At 36.5% G+C, this 21929-nt stretch overlaps 1 protein-coding gene across 1 annotated transcript; it reads right to left on the minus strand.

The window, feature by feature from the left end:
• Positions 1 to 11179: 11179 nt before the first annotated feature.
• Positions 11180 to 21607, minus strand: LOC144357703 (uncharacterized). Its single transcript, XM_078011743.2, has 9 exons — positions 21500 to 21607; positions 21335 to 21407; positions 20765 to 21223; positions 19809 to 20267; positions 14633 to 14719; positions 13310 to 13777; positions 12308 to 12772; positions 11680 to 11730; positions 11180 to 11310 (listed from the first exon to the last, which is right to left on the minus strand). Exons 2-9 carry the CDS (start codon positions 21405 to 21407, stop codon positions 11213 to 11215), a joined length of 2160 nt encoding a protein of 719 aa, XP_077867869.2. The 5' UTR covers positions 21500 to 21607; the 3' UTR covers positions 11180 to 11212.
• Positions 21608 to 21929: the final 322 nt, after the last annotated feature.

A 21929-nucleotide genomic window follows, 5' to 3' on the forward strand; every position in this document is an offset into this window, starting at 1 on the left:
AAACTTCTCTTGTGATGTTTAATTTTTGTTTGTTTCCATGACTAAACTTGATTGGTCTAGGTACATCAGAGATGTGGGTATGAACTGCATTCTGGGAACTGATAAAATATCTACATTTATTTGCACAATGCTAACACCTTTAATCACTCATCATCATCATCAATCTCTAGTGTGTTTTCTTATCTCCTAAGAAATCACTGGGCTATGAACTAATAAAGTGCCCATTGTTTGAGTTTTGTTCACCATAATACTGAAATGCAACTACCACTTTTGTGATCACTTGGGGAGAATGACTTGTGAGAGCATGTCTATTTGCATCTTTGCCAGCCAAGAACCATTTATTCGGCCGAAGCCTCAACCCTTGGCAGGTTTCACCACAATTTACTGTATGTTGCACGCCCTCAAACAATTATAAGATTAACTTCGGCTCATTTGCATCACCCAATCAAAAATCACGAAAGAAACTGCACATTACTTGATAAAATTAAAATGGCGGAATCAAATAAATGTGTTAACTTTTTCTCTAAACAAGCTTACTGATCATCAAAAGAAAGCGCTTAGTGCTGTATCTGAGTAAAATTACATATTTGTTGCAAACACAGTCCCTCGACTGTGTTGCAAGAAAGACCGAATCGGGCAAGTCGATATTTTATCAGTTTCGACAGTTTTGTCAGTTTACTAAAACACAGTTTGCATAAATATTTAAACATTCCATCGTACTCATTCACTTGCTTACAAAGAATTTGTTGGAATAAGAAGGTGAATCAGCAAAGCCAACATGCTGGCATTGTTTTAATCTGTGTTGAGCTCCCACTTTTCACATTTATGATTGGTGGTGCCAGCTCCTTGGCGCGCCCAATCAAATGTCTCAATTTAGCTGCAGTGAAATGCAGCTTTTCCTACCACGATCACACATGGGTTCGTGGGCTGGTTATGAATGGCCGGCTTTAGCGAAACTGTGCGTTCGGACTTAGTGAATACAGTGCAATGCTGCAATGAACTATTTATGACATACCAATCCCATATTTCTCAATCCCAACCAGCATGTTTAGCAAAATGCTCAATATATCCATACTTTCCATGTAAGGATGTATTCATGTTAATCACATGAACTGAGAGTAAATTCTTGGAACGAGTGTGGTCATATGAACAAGACTAAGACCAGAACAAGACATTAAAATGAATGAGATATGGATGACTGAGTCATTGAATGAAGCTATACAAACAAGTCTAAATCATTGAATGAAGCTATACAAACATGTCTAAATCATTGAATGAAGCTATACAAACAAGTCTAAATCATTGAATGAAGCTATACAAACATGTCTAAATCATTGAATGAAGCTATACAAACAAGTCTAAATCATTGAATGAAGCTATACAAACAAGTCTAAATCATTGAATGAAGCTATACAAACAAGTCTAAATCATTGAATGAAGCTATACAAACAAGTCTAAATCATTGAATGAAGCTATACAAACAAGTCTAAATCATTGAATGAAGGTATACAAACATGTCTAAATCATTGAATGAAGCTATACAAACAAGTCTAAATCATTGAATGAAGCTATACAAACAAGTCTAAATCATTGAATGAAGCTATACAAACAAGTCTAAATCATTGAATGAAGCTATACAAACAAGTCTAAATCATTGAATGAAGCTATACAAACATGTCTAAATCATTGAATGAAGCTATACAAACAAGTCTAAATCATTGAATGAAGCTATACAAACAAGTCTAAATCATTGAATGAAGCTATACAAACAAGTCTAAATCATTGAATGAAGCTATACAAACATGTCTAAATCATTGAATGAAGCTATACAAACAAGTCTAAATCATTGAATGAAGCTATACAAACAAGTCTAAATCATTGAATGAAGCTATACAAACATGTCTAAATCATTGAATGAAGCTATACAAACAAGTCTAAATCATTGAATGAAGCTATACAAACAAGTCTAAATCATTGAATGAAGCTATACAAACAAGTCTAAATCATTGAATGAAGCTATACAAACAAGTCTAAATTATTGAATGAAGCTATACAAACATGTCTAAATCATTGAATGAAGCTATACAAACAAGTCTAAATCATTGAATGAAGCTATACAAACAAGTCTAAATCATTGAATGAAGCTATACAAACATGTCTAAATCATTGAATGAAGCTATACAAACAAGTCTAAATCATTGAATGAAGCTATACAAACAAGTCTAAATCATTGAATGAAGCTATACAAACAAGTCTAAATCATTGAATGAAGCTATACAAACAAGTCTAAATCATTGAATGAAGCTATACAAACAAGTCTAAATCATTGAATGAAGCTATACAAACAAGTCTAAATCATTGAAATGAAGTAATCTTAACCATTGAAATGAATTATGGACTGAACTGTCATTGAATGAGTTATACAAACGATTAAATCATTAAAATGAATGATAACATTTGAACAAGACTAAATCAATGAAATGAATGGGGTGGTATGGACAAGACTAAATCACTGATATTATTTTCACATCTTTGGAAAGAGATGGATGACTGAGTGTTTTTTTCTGTGTTTAATCCTTGTTTACCTACCCTGTTGACTTAGTCTAGCTGAGCTCATCATATGAGTGATTGTCTGTCTGTATCTTGTATACCTTTTCGACTACTTCTTGAAAACTACAATTCTTATAGCTTTGATACTGGTATATGTACATTGGGCAAACCCCTCAAATTTGTGTTTCATGATATCTTTATTTCTCTAATTTTGATGAATATTTTTGTCAGTTTTGATATTATACATATAGGTACTACAGGTAGACCTCTCTCAGATTTGTTCATTTCTTGATATTTTCAATTATCTAATTTTGATGAATATTTTTGGTAAAAAGAGATATTTTAAAATTTTTGTTGAAATGTGCATTGCTAGAAGCTGAGCTATCTCAGCCGAGAGGCTGCTTGTCTTTTTGACTCCTGTGTGCGATGCACACAATGGAAGTCTTTGCAGTTAGCCTGTCTGTATGTGTGTGTGCTCGTTTGTCTGTTCCACTGGTATCTAAAGATCCACACATCGGTTGTTGATAAAACCTGGTGCATATATGCTCCAGGCCAATGTGATTTGATTAGACTTTGGTAAAAATTCATGCATATTAATTACCTAATTTGCATGATATTTAGCTATTTTTTGGCTGTTCCATGACTGTTCCACTGATATCTAAAGAACCACTCATTGGATTTTGACGAAAATTGGTACATGGAGACTCTGAACTAATGTGCAGATTCGATTAGTTTTGGGTAAAATGTTGGTGCATATTAATTACCTAATTTGCATAATGATTAGTCAATTTTCAGCTACTTTCACAAGTACTAATTATCACATATCAATGAAACTTGCTACATAGATCCTCTGGGATATGCGGAGGCCTGATATATAATTGTGCATATTAATTACTTAATTGGCATAATTAGTTAATTTTCAGCTTTTTCACTGATATCTCAAATACTAATTGTCACATTTCAATGAATCTAAGACTATGTAAAGACCCAATTTGCATAATTAACCAATTTTCAACTTTCACACTGATATCTCAAGTACTAATCATCACATTTCAATAAACCTTGGTACATTTATAATCTAGGACATTGTAAAAACTTTATTAGTTTTGGGTTAAAAAGCGTTCGTATTCCCTTATTAGCATAATAATTCATATTTTAGTTCTAATCACATTTCAATTAAACTTGGTACATAGATGATTTGTTACACTGCGCAGACCTCATTAGTTTTACACTCAAATCTGTTCATATTAATTACGTGATTTGCATAATTAGGTTTCAGCTTTTTCATCAATATCTCAAGTACAAGTAATTTTGAATTAATTTTAAATGTGTCTCCAATACTCTCAGCTGACGGTAGTTCTATCTATTTCTTTGAGTGAAGTTGTATTCGAAATTATACATTATTGTAATGTTTGCCGTAAATACCGGTATAAGAAAGTTCTCTTGTTAGTACAGCAAAAGTAGCAGTTTGATGAAATAATGAAAAACACCAGTGATTCGAAATACATGTACATGTACATATAAACAAGTTAAGACCACGGATGCAAGCTATGTTTATTTCCACTTGTACAAAGATTTTATGTAAATAACAATGTACAATATACTGGCATGAAAGAAAATGAATAAATATTAGTGTAATAAAGATAAATACGGGTATAAAAAGACTTGGGGAAAATAGATAATGTTACTAGTTGATGTTTATGCTAGTACTTGTTCTGTTATCAAAGTACTATTATAATATAAAGTCAACTCGAAATTCACAAGCTGGTCGATGTTCGGTAGCATTTATCTTCAGGGCAAAATGGAGTTCAGCACTAAAACCATAATTACCAGCGACACATTTGTGTTCGTCCCGGTGCCTGAAAATAATAATAATTATTGTGACCGTGTGCTGGCGCTATGTAATTTACGATCGTTTCATTCAAGTGTCTGTGAAATGCCCACCTACACATTTACCGTTTTGGATTTGTGAACTGAATTGGACAGTCATCGATTTTTTCTTGAAATGATTAATCGTACCCGAGTAAATTTGAGATATTTCTCGTGTTGTAGTCATGCTACAGTTGAAGCAGTTGACAGTTTTCAGCTCTTGGACACTAGCTGCAGTAAAAATGCGCCACCATATGCAAACATACGAGAAGAAGCCATACTCTTGCGCCATTCTTTTATAATACTGCGTCATTTAATAATATATATTTTAATAGTATGAAGATGTGACATTAGTAGACGAAAGCCGAAAAATCAATGAGAAAAGTTGGAATGAACATTCTCCCTATACCATCATACCGCATATTCTTTCGCTGAACAACTGTCCTCATTTTATAAAAGAACACCTTGGATTTAAAAACAAATGCCGAAAACTTAAATCTGGCACAGTACTAACACTTTTTGAAGAACCAGATTCCGAACCAGACCATCACCGCGTTGGCTTTCATAAAAGAGACGTCAGGTTGGTTTTTCAAATGTTTTGGTAATCTGAATAATGTTTTATAGAGACTATATAGTTTGTGTTATGTTATGTAATGATGTGACGCGAAAACCAAAGGTTGGTCAAACCAGAAATTACGCAGCACTGGCACGTTTGTAATTGTTTTTAATTTCGCTTTCAATAAAGTTGAATGACGACTTCACACTTCCGTGACCTTTTATTGCAATTTGATCTGCATAAAAAATGGGATGTCAATAGTTTGCGACTAAGTAATGTCCTGTCTTAATTATGACAATCACATTAACTCAGATAAATTTTGCTGTTTTTCGCTCTCAATTTTTTGTTATCCAATCAAACGCCGCCATTCACGCACTTTTCCTCGCCGTGACCCGAGGCGTTCACCCGTTTCAACAGGATGTTAATCCACTCGCACGTGACTATCATTTAGTAACTGTGATTTACGAATCATCGAGTCATTATCATTTTTTATTATTTCTCTATTTTATTGATCGCTATAGTTCATTGTTTAGAATGTTAACACATTTTCACATTTTATTTTAATTTTGAATCTGTTTTTTTACTCGGTCGATGGAATACATCAGTTTACGAACATACCGGTACCCAGTAACCTGACAAATAACTAGAAGACAAGCCAGACGTCAAACTCTATTTTGACAAACTTGAAAAACATCGACATAGAGATCGTGGCAATAGATGTCGGCACTTCAACCGACTTCATCGACCACCATATAAGTGACTGATTGTGCACTACGCCGTTGACCGGGACATATAATGTATTTTCTTTCTAACTCGAACCCATAGGAAAAAAATATTGGATTTTGTAAAGAGTGGGATAGAAAATTGAACTGTAGAGGGCATTGGGGGGGGGGGCTCGCATCTTTTCAATAGAGCCCTATATTAAAATCAGCTTTTTACCTCTAACTGAAGAAACCATAGAGATAAGTAAGTGTATCCGATTTCTGCTCATTCTTTCATTTATGTTTCATTAGTTTCCATACCACAGTTGAAAAACAAAATTAAATCTATCTTGCCTACTAAAATGTCTTGGTTGATTTTAAATTATCTTTAGAAGACAGAGTTCCCTCTTTTTCTGGGAGCTACAACTTAGAGGGCGCAACTCGATAAAAATGCATGTTGTACTCACTGCCACTATTGGTACATGGATTAATGCCTCCATATCCATCCTCGACATTGCCCATCTGTAAACACGTATGACTGTTGTCAAGGTTACCATCAGTGTAAGAAGCACCACTCGGTACCGTCACACTCATACATAAGTACTGATATATACTACAGTCTGTTGATGGAATCTTAATGTCTGCTTTCAATGATGTAACTATGATCGTATCATATTTAGATATGCCAGCGCCCAGGTCGTACGCTGAACTTACATCCACATTAAACGTGATACGAGTTGTATTGCCATTGTCCAAGTTGTCGTTGCTGGCGATGCTTGCAACGAATTCATAATTTGACGATCCGTCAAAAATTTTGTTGAAATCTTCTCCAAGATTCGTAATCATCAGGTCAAAGGTGACAGGGATGCTTGCATCGAGAGTGTAGTAGAGATTGGTTGAGGGAGAAGTGACTTTTAAATTGCTGGGGATTAAATCTGATAAGAGACAATGAAAGCAATGTAATGTTACCGAGTCTAATCTTTTCAACATTTTTTTATGAATTGAAAAAATCTAGTTGTAGCGATACTATGAGCACTTAAAAAACAACAATCACAGTTTGTCAGTATTATAACGTGTTTACCATAGACTCCTATATCAGAGATATTATGGCATATGCTGAAAAAAAATAAGACATTAATGATGGGGTACCTTTTGTTGTCCTGAATTATTTTTAAAATCTGGGTTTTAAAAAGTGTCAAAAATGCAATTTTTCTTTAACATTGTAGTGATTTTGACAAATATAACAAGTTTGTCAAAAAAACACACAAAATAATACTTTTTCAGTGTACCGTGAGACATTAGCTCCATGGTTGTACATAATAAACATTGAACGTTATCATGCAATGTATGACCACCTTATGAATATATATATATATATATATATATATATACATATAATTATGAGTAGGCTTCTATGTTAAAGCGGGAGAGTCGTCACCTGCGCATGCGTCAGATGGCCATAGCGTGTCACTGTTTACAAACAAGCGTCTACCCATGAGCCTTTGTGTTTTAGTGTGTGTTGTTATCATATGAATATATAATTATGACTAGGCTTCTGACGATGAACTTGACGATGTGGTATTATTACCTGAAACGCATTCTTTTATTCCAGCGTTCTCAAAACCATCAAGAAACTGTAAACAAGTATAATCGTTGGCTGCAACGTCATCGATGACACCGCCAGGGAAGGTATTGCGTATGCTAATACAGATATAACTGATATTGGTACAGTGTTCCACTGGTATCGTGACAGTGGCGTTGATCGAGTCGAACAGTGCACTCTCCAACAAAGCGATCGACTCGTATCTCTGCGCATCTTGGGTACCTTCTACGTAAATGGGGTAAGTATAGTCGAGCGTCAAGTCGTTGTTCGTGAATTCAAGACTGAGTATCAGATCGAAATTACCATCAACGTTTGCTGGTAATGTGTCAGGCCCATTGTTGATAATCATTGTTTTCAGTTGGGTGAGTGTTTCCCTGCCAGATATGAAAGACACAGCGCCATCACCGGGGGTCGGTGTTGTTACTTGAATACCGTACACCCGAAGGTCTGTAAAAACAAAATGTATCAATTAGCAACCGCGTGGTGGCGCTTTGAACGCTAGTACACTGGTGAAAATTGCTTGTATTCCATTTTGGGACATTAATATGATTTCATGTATGATCTTAAAGCGGGGGAGTCGCCACCTGCGCATGCGTCTGATGGCCATAGCGTGCCATTGTTTACAAAAAAGCGTCTACCCATGAGCCTTTGCGTTTTAGTGTGTGTTGTGTTATAATCGCTTGGGACTCAATTCCCGCGCGTGCGCAGGTGACGACACTCCCGCTTTAAGGTGTATGTATATACTATTCCATAATTAGACAACACAGAGTGAATGGAACCTAGCTGTTAAGTAACACAATGGTGGCGCTCTTTCGGAATGTAACTGCTCACCTGCGGTCTCTGAAACCGTATCATATAATTGCAATAGTAGGCTGATTAAACCCATCTTCATAAACACACGAACACACATCTGTAGGGAACATAAACTCATTGTTAATAATAACTTTACTGTTATTTTTCTTACATTTGCAGGAACGATGATTTTTCTATATATTAACTAAAACATGCATTGTTAATATTGTTTGACTACTATTCTCGGGTGGATATTGTCATTTTTTTCATTAAAACGAATACTCATGTGTGTGCTACAAGAATTTGTCAGTTCACGATGAATAATAATCCAATGTATTCGTCATTTGTAGTGTCAAATAACATTAAAATGACATGTTCTCACCGACATTCCATCATCTTTAGCATGATACTCTGAATCAAACAGAATAATCTTTCCCGAGTTCTTCTAAACGTTCCATTATGCTGTGTCATTGCGCACATTGGTGTGCATCGTCAAGACTTACAATCTTGTTCATTTAACACATTTTGCCCAAAACTGCCTAAAATACGAAAAATTACAAATTTTGCCGCCCTTCAATGCTGGATTTTGCGAAGACGACAGCGTCACCGTTTTTTGTTTATTTGATTCCTAGAAATGTAGTAAGTAACAGGAAATTGTTACTTGTTTATATATATATATATGTAAAGACGAGTCATTTGTTGTGTTACTATAAAACAGTATTACATTTACAAGCACTGTGATGAGTTGATCGACTTTCAGTTTGTAAACTGTGGGAAATAATCTCGAACTAATTTCACAGAAATATATTAACAAATTAAAATAAATTATTACCCAATAAAGTGTGTAGATATGTACATTGAGTGTCGCTGTCACAAGTTTGATTTGAAAATTACAGTTGAACAGACGAGGTAGATGACCAATTCCAAATTTGATTAAAATATGATGTATTCGTATGTTATGTATTTTTTATACATTTTATTTTACTTGTACTCAGTATAATTTTTAATATTTTTATTATTATTATTACTACGTACATCTTATATTATGAGCTTTCACAATTGACAACACTTTTTAAGAACTGCCATCAAATAAATAATTTCAGATAAAATTGGGTATAATAAAACAAATAATTTAATGAAAACAAGAAAAAAAACAATAAAGCCCAAGCTAGGATCTTATTTTAATCTTACTTTTATAACACTACATTTTAGGAAACCTTTCCAGGCCAAAAAGTCTTTCGATTTACCAGTCGCAATTTATAAAATTATAACACAAAAACATTTTCATCACGGAGTTCGTCAGATTATAATCAGATCTTTCGAAGTTCCAATATATTTGTTTTTTTAATGTTTTATACGGGTGCGTTTCCTTTTTAAATCAGGCATCGGTCGTGTGTTATGATTGTTTTCAAACGCTTAAGTTTCCTTGTATGTTCAAAACACGCAAGGACGACAGCGAAACAAGTTCAACCTGAACCACCTCCCCGAAAGTTCTAGCGACCGCATTTCATCCACATTTAGAGGAAAATGCGCACTCTGCTACTACTGCTATTACAGTATATTCTGCGCGTCGTTGCTCATTCTGCTGGATCCAAATTGAATATAATTTATATATTGTCAACTTTGCACTAAGTGAATATATTAATCCCCATAATAATGATGTTTAGAGAAACTAGATATGAATTTGTATAGATAAAAATCTTACCTTGGACGTATCGGCAATATTGCCAAGAACGACAGTGACCTTGGCAGTTTAACGTTAGACACTTTAGAAAGTGATGTAAATACGCACAGTATCGACTGTAATATATGTGGTGTCACTTGTGGCGAGTGACTCAATAGTTCGCAACACAAATACTTTATCAACTTAAATAGACCGTTTCGGGAGAAAAAAAAACGTTGCCAGGGCGAGTGTATTCATGGGCGTACTGGTGCCTCTTGGATAGTGTAAGCCAAATATTCATACGTCACAGAGTAAATATAAAGCTCGTACCACTCTCACTTGGTTTTCGTAATGTTTGGGTTGCAACTACTCGTATCGTTGAGACGCACCTCCAATTCAATCAATTTACGATTTAGTTCGTACGAGATGAGTCATGCTAATGAATACCCCTCCTACAATATCGTCGTCCATACCAACAAAACTCGGTGCTCGGTCACGGTGTTTCATCGTGCGGTGTTTGGACACCATATCAGTAACTTGTGAAGCAGACACCATGTCTCGATGGTGGCCATAGCAACGAAGCTCGGTTTACATGTTAAAATAATAATTCATCACGGATTCCACCAGTATACGGCAATAACTTGTCTCCTACGGTGGCCCACAACACACAACACAACTCAGCATATAATTTGACAAATCAGTGAACTTGTCACATGTAAACTAAATTTAAGGTGTTCATTGAAAAAATACACCACATATACTGTATATATTGGGAGTGGACCATTGCTTTTGCATGGGTGGTGGGCTAGAATTAGAAAGACACTATTACAGAGAAAAATCATGAAACTTCGTGAAGGAACGTCCGTTCGAGCCACCCCCAGCAAAAATATAATGGTGTATCCCTGATTGTTCTTGGTCAATATTATAATTCAGCAATCAAAGCAAATTTATTTCATAGAACGCCTATTTATTTCATATACAACCATGAATATTTGTTACATTTCTAGAAGTCAATATTTACAGTGTGCATTTATCGATGCGTGATATGTGGTGAATACAAACACTGATTCTCATGGCCGTACAACCAAGGCAAAGTATAGCATATGAAAATAAAGTATGGGTGTGTATATTTATGAGAACAGCCCAAATCATTTTTGTGGTGAGTAGCGCTTCGACAAAAAATCACTATGGCTGCCTGTTCACAGGGAGTAAATTACTGTTAACAACATAACATTATATACATTGAGCTGACACAAAGTGTCTGTTATTTAAAGGGGTGCGGCAATTCGTGTCCGAGAACTTGAAGACAGAAAGTACACGCGACCACTTTAACTCATACTTGTAAATATTATCAGATATCTTACATTGATTATCGAAATAATGTTTTACAAATTCAAATTTCATATGCAATCAAAATCAAAAGAAAATTATTATTACTACAAAAATGAATAAAAAAATCTGAAATCGACAGAAACAGTTTAGAATACTTTGTTAGTTGTCAACATAGTTGTCAACATGTAAATACTTGACGCAATTGCTGTCACCATGGTAACACGTGCCGTGGCTCCTTTGGTACCTATGTGGAATATAGAATAGAAACGTGTTACTGTAAGACAGATATTTATCGAGTCTGATTATGATCATTATTCGAACTACACTACGTCTCAGGGATATATCACGCTAGCGTGTGTTACCAAGGTAACATTGTTGTTGTTTATAGTGTCAATTTCACTATAGGTCTATTCGCTGATGCCATAGAATATTAAGTGAGACTGACAACACACAACCGACACAACCGACCTCGACTATGTTCCATATAATAAGCTTTAATTTAGTCAACTGACTTCCATGACTCGGAACGCGTTAACCAAATACAGTATTTGAAACGAGTCTAATATAAACTTGAACGAAGTAATGGTCATTATGTATGATATTAATAAACTACCTGTAGAGGGCAGTGTCGGTTGTCCCGGAGTAGTAGTGACAAAGAAGGCACCTGGAATATAAAGCAGACACCATAAATCATAAGTATATTGCGGTTTATAAATACATTTTTTTGTATAATTATTCTTTTCTTCTAGAATATATCCCGTTGTATGTACACTCATTTGAAGAGTGAAAATATAATGTAAACACGGTTGCGTGTTTTCGGAGTTACCACTCATGTGCTCTGAACTTCGAGTACGACGGAGAGTAAATTTAAATAAAGAATTTAGTACCAGAACGTGTATATTAACATTCTCCGCCCATTCAGAAATATTTTAACTGTACGTGTTTGCTTATGGAAATTGCAACGTGATGAGATCACAGTATTTTACCGCTATACAATCAACATGCCATGAGTTTGAAACAACGAGCTGACATGTTTGTTGGCCCTTCCCAAAGATGATGTTCCTAGAGTTTTTTAGGTGTTTTGAAAGAATTTTCGAAGTGTTCACGAGAAATCAAAATTTAAACTATACATGTAATTAAAAAAAACGATCTTGGAAAACAAATTGACAAGAAACAGTTCTTCTTTTGGGGGCATGCATCAGTCATCACAGATTTATGAAAAGAGTAAAAAAGAATCTTACTATCGCTGCACGGTTTGACACCAGCATACCCGTCTTCGACGTCACCGAATGGTAAACAAAAGTAATTGTTGTCAGTATCGCCGTCCACGTAGAGGGCGCCAGAGGGGACTGTAACCATCACACATACGTAGCGGTAACCGCCGCAGTTGAGCGTGGGGATGTTAATATCAGTCTTCAGACCGCTGATGGTGGTGACTCCCGAACTTGGTATTCCAGACGTCAAGCCTACGGCGGAGCTGGTGTCAACATTGAATGTAATGCGATGTATATCTTCGTCGTCCAGGTCGTCGATGTCACTAATACTGGCGACGAAATCGTAGTTAGCCGAGCCGTCAATTGTGCCGTTAATCTCTTCCGATCCAATGTTTGTGATGTTGAAGTCAAACGTTATGGTGACGTCATTATCGAGTACGTACTCTAAATTGATACCAGGGTCTGTGATGTTCAAACTGCTGGGAGACAAATCTGGAAAAGCGGGAAAAAAGCAATTCCTTAGTATGAACAACTTTCACAACTAATTATACAACTTACATATGATTTGTTCCAGTTTTCCAATTTACAACATTAAACACTTATTAATAAACCGACTATGCCCATATTTGGTGTCACCAATCATTGTATCACACGCGTTATATATACGTCACATGAAATCAAAATCGAAAACTCCCATGATGGTCGACTGCAGGGTCGCTTCACATAGTATCACTAAATTCACCAAATTGAAATTTAGAATTGTACTACAAATTTCTTCTTCGTCTCATACACTCCAGCATGTGGTTGTTAGTGTAATTGTACAAAATTACCAAAAAAAAAATTATACAAAATTACGTAAATTTTTGCGAGAATCAATATCGGGGTTAAAATGCCTAAGATACCACTGTGTCGCATACTGTCGCCAGTAGACCGACATAGAACTGTGTATATTAACATAAAAACAATCGATGCGTAGTTCGACAAGTGCACTTATAAACACAATAACATAACAATCAACGTATCACACACCCGGAGTACATTCTTTGATGCCGGCGTTGCTGGAACCATCGACCAGTGATAAACAGAAATAATCATTTGTACTGACGTCATCGACGTAACCTCCGTCGTCGTTGTGTTTTATCGTAATACACAAGTACGCGAGGTTGCCACACAAGTCGGTTGGTATGGTAACGGTGACGTTCATTGGCTCATAAGATGCCGATGCAAATAAGGCCAGTTGTTGACTAAGCTTAGCTTCATCTGTTTCACTCATCTCTATATCCAGTGTGACGTCATACAGTAGATTAGTGTTGCTGTTCTCGAGACTGACGATGAAGTCGTACATGTATGTACCATTGCTGCTTCCTGGCAACGTATCCGGACCGTCGTTAATGACAACAGTTTTCAGCTGAGTGAAGGTGTCTTCACCGGAAGTGAATGAAACTTGGCCGTTGGCTGGGTCGGGTACAGCAACAACAAGGCCATATACCTTGAGGTCTAGAAAAAAATACAAAATATTACTTTAAAGAGCGGTGGCCGTCGCGCTACGATGTACGACGTTTGAGTTGATAAACTTTGATTTTCCCACAACCCAATGCGCTCTTATACTATAAATTGACTTGGACGCGACTTCACTAATCACCGCCGGTGACCCCTTCGATACCTTCCAATCACCTAAAAAATATCCAATTAAATCTTGTTGTTCTCGTGTATCTGCAACAATCAAACTCGCCATCATTGTTTATATAAAACCCATATATCTCGCGCATGCGTGGCGCGTCTACTACCGCCCTTTAATTGCACACGTCACATTTATGACAGTTTACTGCAACATTTTAGCATAACTCACAACCCTTATATGATATGTAGTCTCTTTATTTCTACAGTACGCATTTATCAGAACTTCATCTTGGCTAAGATTGTATTGATAGGTATTGTCAAAGTGCAATATCTGGAGTTGACAGGGAAATCTTTCCAAACTATTGAAAAAATAGGCCGAGGAAGGGGTCCAAACCTACAATAACAACAACCACAGCAGGTAGAGGCTTTAGCAGCTAGGCTACTGTGGGTCCCGGTGTAGGTTCCCGCCAAATAGACTCATTAGAATGGTCATTTCAATTCCACATGATATGCATGAAACGACAGAACTAAAAGGAAATAATATCGACAAGCAAGCTGTTTACTGATTGGTCTGAATGGTAGGTGTTAGGGCCAATCAGGTGTATTCTTGTAAGTAGCATTGACTCCAAACGCTCTGCAATGGCAAACCTACATACTATTCAAAACACCCACGCAAATTGTCGTTGATTTTCAGACTTGTTGACATACAAAAAAATGCACACGTGGACTTACCTGATGTAACCTGGGACGAACAATTACCAAGAAAACATGACAAGAACAGAAGACCGAATTTCACAATTCTTGCAAAACAACCCATTTCTATGAAACAAAAACAAATAACACCTATTAGAAATATTCTATGTTATAAAACATATATCTAATTATTAAAACGGGAAAACGATATTCATATTGCATTTCATTATCTCTTTGGTGACCTTTACCAATAACAAACGCATAACATACATACTGATGCGAAATTGTTTTTTCATCGTTTTGAGAATATGCGTGTATTTTTGGTGGTAGCTGACCACTGGTCTTCATCTAGCGTATTTCACCGAGGTCGGGAAGTTGTCGTGGTTTTCACGGAAAATTGTCAACAGCTCAAATTATTTAACAAGCGCATCAGTAACAAATTAAATGTAATATCTCGATTACATAGGAAATCAACGCCCAAAATTTGAATTTCAGTACACGTTAGCAATGCCAATAACGACGTATTCAACTTATGATGCGGAACTCGACATTTAGGGTTAGTTAGAATTGTGACATGTCTCATTCTCGTCATAGTCAAAAGTTATAGAGTGAATGCATCCAGTCACGAAATACACGAAGAGTATTTATCCCTTATGAGCTTGCCTAAAGTAACGATTATACATCTCAAAGATATTTTATAACATATATATACACGATATATCCTGAATGAAAGCCGGTTAAAATCGTAAACCCCAAACTGAGTACAAAGTAACTCTGATAAGGGAATACTTACCAGTCTTAACTTACTCGATTGCTGGAATATCACGTGGTATAATACTTTCCACTTTTACTGCGCACTGCAGACGTGTTACTGATATAACTTGCATTTATAAGGTCGAGTAAACATAGACGTCTCCATGACAGCAGGGTATACAAATCATTTTTCGTGTGAATACCAAACAATAGTTGAAGTTGTTTATATTTCAATATGAAATTAGTACCAACCACGCCTCATCCTACGCCACAGTGTGTCATACAATCGTTATGCATACATACCATTGAAATGAAACAAGATGTCTTTTAACCTCTGTACATACTAAGATTTTAACATTTACTTCTACAAGGTGTGTAAACATAATTACTATCTAATTCGATGAAATGATACTATTAAAGTTGCAATTTTGTGAAATTTCTCGAGCAAGCTGAAAACATGACAAATTATATTTTTGTTAAAATATGATATATCGAAAGTAGATATTTCGCCTTTTACACATTTTATTTTGAGAGTACCGGACGTTCGTATCCCTTGGATTTAACATTCATACAATGTAACTGGTCTCCAAGGACAACAAACTTCATAACTCAGCGAGTGTCTATTGCTTACAAAATAATTAAATCTAATTTAATGGACGCATACAATCACATTCTGCAGTTAACTTCTCCATTACTCGTCCATAATCCTATCATTTTGTTGTGGTCAGATGAGAAGAGGATACCTCATGGATTTGAAAAGTTGAAACGCATCTTTGACAATTCGTTATAGTAAACGCCCAGCGAATGCTAGGAAATTGAATTTATCTAATGGCGAATCAGATTATGACCACATTTGTCTTACTGGCATAGACTGTGAGTAATATATCAGGAATATACTTAGTTCGTTTTTCAGACTATTTCTGTAGTAAAACTATGCACTTACTATATTGCACACTACGAGTCATGTACTCGTCACTAAAATACATCACACTACGGCGTGGTGAATATTTTTCTTGAAACAAAACGAAATCCCGAAAAAGTTGCATTCATTTATTTGGACCATGTGTTTGCATGCACGACTGTGCGCCATGGACTAACTTGGAACGAGGCTACATGTAGATGACGTAATCGAACAGAATAACACGGGCGCCGAAATCCCGTAATGTGTTATTTCCATACATCGGTTGGAATTACTGTTTTTATGGTTGTCAACGAACATTTCATGAATATTTTTTAAACAGTTGAACTGTTTGTAGTAACAAAGCATTTAATTTTAACGGAAACAATCCGACACGTACTTCAATGAAAGTGGACGAACACTTCAAATGTTCACACATTGATAACAGTGTTGGCCACCCACTCGAACACCAATCAACAGAGCAGAGGTCAATATCGCTACACGAAACGTGTGCATTCCTAACTGCCCACGGCAAATACGTAAACAACTTCAAGTTTAAAAAACAAACATATCGAAAGTTTGAATAACTTGCAAACAATACAATACGATGTGTACTTCATGTCATGTCGTGATCAAAGCTAGAAGTGACGTCACAAATTCTGACACATTGTAAGAGACGAGTATTCAGTATATATGTGTTCGTTTCACACCGCCCCCTATCAACTTGTTGTCTTCTTTTGTTGTTGAAACCCGAGTCACGTCGTAAGGTATTTCGTGGATATATTATAAATTATACAAATGACCATCTGAAACATTTTATCTTATTTCTCCCATCAACAAATTGCCCGTTTTAACGGCACATTCTCCACAAAAAAAATGTCCGTTTAACAGAACATTGACTCACAAATAGTTGCCCCTTTTTCAACGACAATTCCTTCACGAAGTGGTTGCCCGTTTAACGTCATCTCCATTCAAAAAAGTTACGGTTTTGAATGACTCCTTCCCCTCGAAAAGTTGTCCATGGCGCGTCGTGTCTGGGTTACGACATCATATCACTGAGAAACTGAGTAGCGATTTACCGCTGCATATATATTGTCACTGTTTCACTATGAGGTATTTGTGTTATTCAATGTGTGTACTGCGGTGGTTTTGTTTCATTTATAAGAGTGTGGAAATATGTTCTACTGGAAGTAGTGTGCCATCATGTTTTCACCAAACATGTCTTGACCATAAACCAGAACACGTACAGTGCGTCCGGGAAAGACCCCTGGCGATGCTCATGGTGGGGTAAGGATTGGGATTTTACCCGATTTTTCGAAAAACGTGTAACCCTTTACAAAATAGATTACTTGTTTATCATTTTGTTTATGAAACAAACCATTTTCCGCACCAAAATACCGATAGTAAGCGTGAATAACATTTGTTTTTGGTTTTCCCAATAGAAAGAAGACCCCCCCCATTAATTGGCGACATACTCCTATATCTTACTATCAGTCTGCCATCACAGTGATGGATGCATGTGAACAACAACATTAACCCTGATATTCTCCGCCGCCACCATTGCATTACCATTCGACTTTTCACGGTGCTGCTATACGTCGATCATACTTTGAACATTATGGTAGCGTTGATGGGCGTGGGGGTGGGGTGATATAGCTTAGAAATGGGACGTCTACCCGGACCAACGGCAAAAAACATACGCAAATAATGAGATCTCCCAAAATACCCCCGATGTCCAAAGACATTGTCATTATACTATCATGATTTATATTTCAGTCAGTTTGACAGTGGTTGTCATGACATATACTGATAAAGGTTAATGACAAGACCAGATGGCGAGCTGGTCGAAATCAACCAAAAACATCTTATGACTCTGCAGTTTTTAAGATACAAGACAGTAGCTGTAATTCTAAACCAATGTTGTTTGCGAGTTTAAAAAAGGTAGTATCTTGGTGGAATGTTAGTGCGAGATTATTACCCCATCAATATTAGTTAGTGTTGACAATGTATAGAAATGTTTTCTCTAGACAGCTTGACGAGTAATTAATTGATTATGATGTGTAAAACTTTCATGTGATTGGTTGTTTGTTGGAAGGCAAGGCCTTGGAGTCTCTTATACTGATTGTAATTGGTTAAGGAGTGACAAGAAATAAAGATGGATTTAATGCTGTCTCGGGTGAAAACCAGGGACTGGGCAGAGAATCGTCTTGGGAACATGAACGAAGCTTGTGTGTGTCTTTTGTCAGCCTAGCGTGGAAACGACCGAATCCCGGTTACCTAAGTGAAAGGTTTTTAACCATCAAAAATACCTATCACAATACCACCATAATACCATTTTATTTGAATGAACATATTAAACACAATGCGAAATGATATTTTATAGTATGTAATAATTTCATTGTTTAATAAACACGACATTGCATTATTAAGTACATGACTGAAATATCTACGAGCATGGTCTTGTGCTAACAAAACACACAAAAAAAAACACGCGCTATTGTCATTTATCACAGAATTTCAAAGTAATTCCCATTTGCAGCGTTATTATATCAAACCAAAAAATCGATTAAAAAATACAGGTTCAGATATAATACATCAGGTAACAATGCCATATTGCAATATATTCGCTATCGTTGTCACTTTCATTAGTTGCCAATGCCCCCTAACATACTCGTTTATCTGACATACAAGTATTCGTAACTAGTAAGTTAGAAGGTCGTGACCAACTGCAAATGACCATGGGCTGAAATACCATGACAAACATCAAATCATAAATTCATAGCTTATAAGAACACAAACAATACACTACTGGAAACAAATATATATCTTAATTTTGTGTGTGTATAATTAATTATTCATTTTTTTGTTCTCATTGACAGCTGAAATATAATAAATAAATATTTGTTTACGAAATCCGCAAAAAATAAAATTAGCTTTTATTGAAACGAGTTAACCATCAATAATCGTCTAAATTGAGGCAGTTAGTTACACTGGTCTAAAATGAGGCTAGGTGCCGTTTTGTTCCAGACACGACTGCACCATAACCGATGACGTCACCAAAACATGAGCCGATAGCGTCAATCCTCCTAGTTCAATTGCCACATAATTACTAAGTTTAATATTTAAAAATGTTTCTATATTTTCAGATACAATACTTGTGAAAACATGTTTTGAATAGTTACTCCCAATTAACAACTCTTCATATTAAACGGTTGAATTTCGGTCTGACAAAGTTCGACCCTGTGACATAATCACGGTGGTGTGTAATGTTTAGAGAAGTCGTTGCTAGGGAGGTAAATTACCATTTTATTGTCCGAAAAGTGAGACAAGAGCTGCCAGTAAAAGAAGTCCAATGCTGAACGTAACTGCACAACCTATAAATAAAACAAAACATTAAATTCGTTATAGAATGATTTATTTCACCTTGTTGACCAAATGTTTGCAAAAGTGTTGGTCAAACTGGTCGTGTGATGGCGATGTTTACATTCGCAAGCATAACATTGTGAAGGAAAAGGCTGGGTCACTAAATACATAAAATAACGTAATAAAACCGGCACTCTTTACCTGAACACGGAGAATTCCCGCCATATCCGTCTTCTACGTCGCCAAACGGCAGACAAAAATGACTGTTTGTCGCATTGCCATCGACGTACGCTGCAGTATTGGGCGCCGAAACACTCAGGCAAACATACTGGTAAATATGACAGTCTTCACTCGGAAATTTAATGTCTGCTTTCAGTTCGCGAATCATAATAGATTCGAAGGACGGTATTCCCACAGTCAGATCGTAGGCGTCACGGACGTCAACTTCGAATTGCACGATAGTAGCGTTGTCGTCTTCTAAATCAGATTTGTCGGAAATACTCGCAACAAATTCGTAATTCGCTGCCCCACCGGTCGCACTAATGGATTCCCAACCAATGTTGTACATTTCCATGTCAAATGTCACTTCGACGTTTCGGTTGATTCGATAAATTAGATTAGAGGTTGGATCCGTGATGTTTACATCGTGTATGTGCAGATCTGAAAAAATAATATAAAATATGTATATATATAAGTATAGGAGCATCTAACTAACATGATCGTGTCCTTGTGCCTCCTTTAAACTTGCCAAGTTTAAAGGGCAGTGGTCGTCGCGCCGCGTTCTGTTCGATATGGGACTCATAGCGTCGTATACAACGCATGTAAAACACATTGTTTATTTACATGAAATTCGAACACGCGCTGCGCGACGACCACCGCGCTTTAAATAGTTTATAATATGGGTAATTTTTTGTCTATTTTGGAAGCACACATGGCAGTATTCGTTCGACGAAATAATGAAAACGTTAGTGCGCGTGCGGTTCGAATTACATGCGTATGACGTTTGTTCATTGTTTCATTAAAACTGATACATGTGCTGCCAAAAAAATAATCTTTAATAACAAGTTATACCATAAATTTTAAGATACAAAACCAACAAACAAATGATTCAAACGTGCAAAAAAACACATTGCCGCTTCAGAAAACACGTAACTCACCAGCAGTACATGACAGAATCCCGGCTGAGGTGGCGCCGTCACCCCACTGAAGGCAGTAGAAATCGTTATCGGGAGCTAAATCCACGTACGCTGTGGTGGTTTTGACCAAGGACACGCACATACTCGTGAGATTGCCGCACTGCCAGGTTGGCACGGCAACGGTAGCGTTTGGTGTGTACGACATAGAATCCAGATACAGCAATTCAGCCGCCATATTAGCCTCGTCCGCGTAGGAAAACTCCATGTCGATTTCAAATGGGTACGTCATGATTGTGTCTGTATATTCTAAACTGAGAACGAGTTCATAGTTGTCGCCGTTCAGGTCGGCCGGTAATGTATCAGGTCCGTTGTTAATGATCACTATGCTCAGCTCAGTGTAGGTGTCCCTGCCAGAATAGTACGAGATCTGGCCGTTGTTTGGGTCTGGTTCAATGACCGTTACACCGTACACGTTCAAATCTAAAGTAGAAAACACAGCGATGATACGTTTGTAGTGATATATGTGCACAGCAGTAATATTTTTGAATTTCTTGAATTTTACAGATATGAAAAAAATTAATGAATACTCACCACACGTGGACTGAGCATAACAGATGCTTACCAAACAGAGCATGAGAACTGTGGTTGTTATTAAATACGCCATCTGAATAGAACAATATAACAATTTTAAAATACAGCTACAATCTTCATCACTTTTATACTGAATCCGCATTCAATCTAATGACTAGTACTAACCTTAGTGTCACTACCAGTACCAGGAGATGTTGTAATCAGACCGCCAAATGAAAGAAAACTGATCTATCTCGCCAGAATTCCCTTTTAATGTCAGCGGCAATGGGCGTGTGCACTTAGTCTGTTATATATTAAACAAATGTTAGTGTTTGTATTAGTGGATGTTTTCGCATTATTTTCACGTCGAACTGTTGCTATGGCAGATTTTCTCCATGAACTTTCAATAAATTACGTCATGAGCATGTTAGTACCAAGTACGTGGAATTTTAGGTGTGTCAATCTTACAGCAATTTATCTCGCAAACCATTTCATGTCAGATTCTCCCCATTTCCTGACGCATAACGTGATCATTCTCACAATTTATAACCAAATTTAACGTTTATCACTAACTGTGTACGAGATATTTCATACTTTTAAAGCGCCATAGTCGTCC

The sequence above is a fragment of the Saccoglossus kowalevskii genome, chromosome 16, assembly GCF_978046115.1.
Source record: "Saccoglossus kowalevskii chromosome 16, keSacKowa6.1, whole genome shotgun sequence".
Taxonomy (NCBI): Eukaryota; Metazoa; Hemichordata; class Enteropneusta; family Harrimaniidae; genus Saccoglossus; species Saccoglossus kowalevskii.

Excerpts from the sequence above, each read along its gene's own strand:
- LOC144357703 (XM_078011743.2), bottom strand. The coding sequence starts at position 21,407 with ATGGCGTATTTAATAACAACCACAGTTCTCATGCTCTGTTTGGTAAGC. Across the intron at positions 14,720-19,808 it reads CGGGAATTCTCCGTGTTCAG|AAATGGGTTGTTTTGCAAGA; the intron begins GTAAAGAGTGCC and ends TTTGTTTCATAG. Across the intron at positions 11,311-11,679 it reads ACCGACACTGCCCTCTACAG|GTACCAAAGGAGCCACGGCA; the intron begins GTAGTTTATTAA and ends TATTCCACATAG.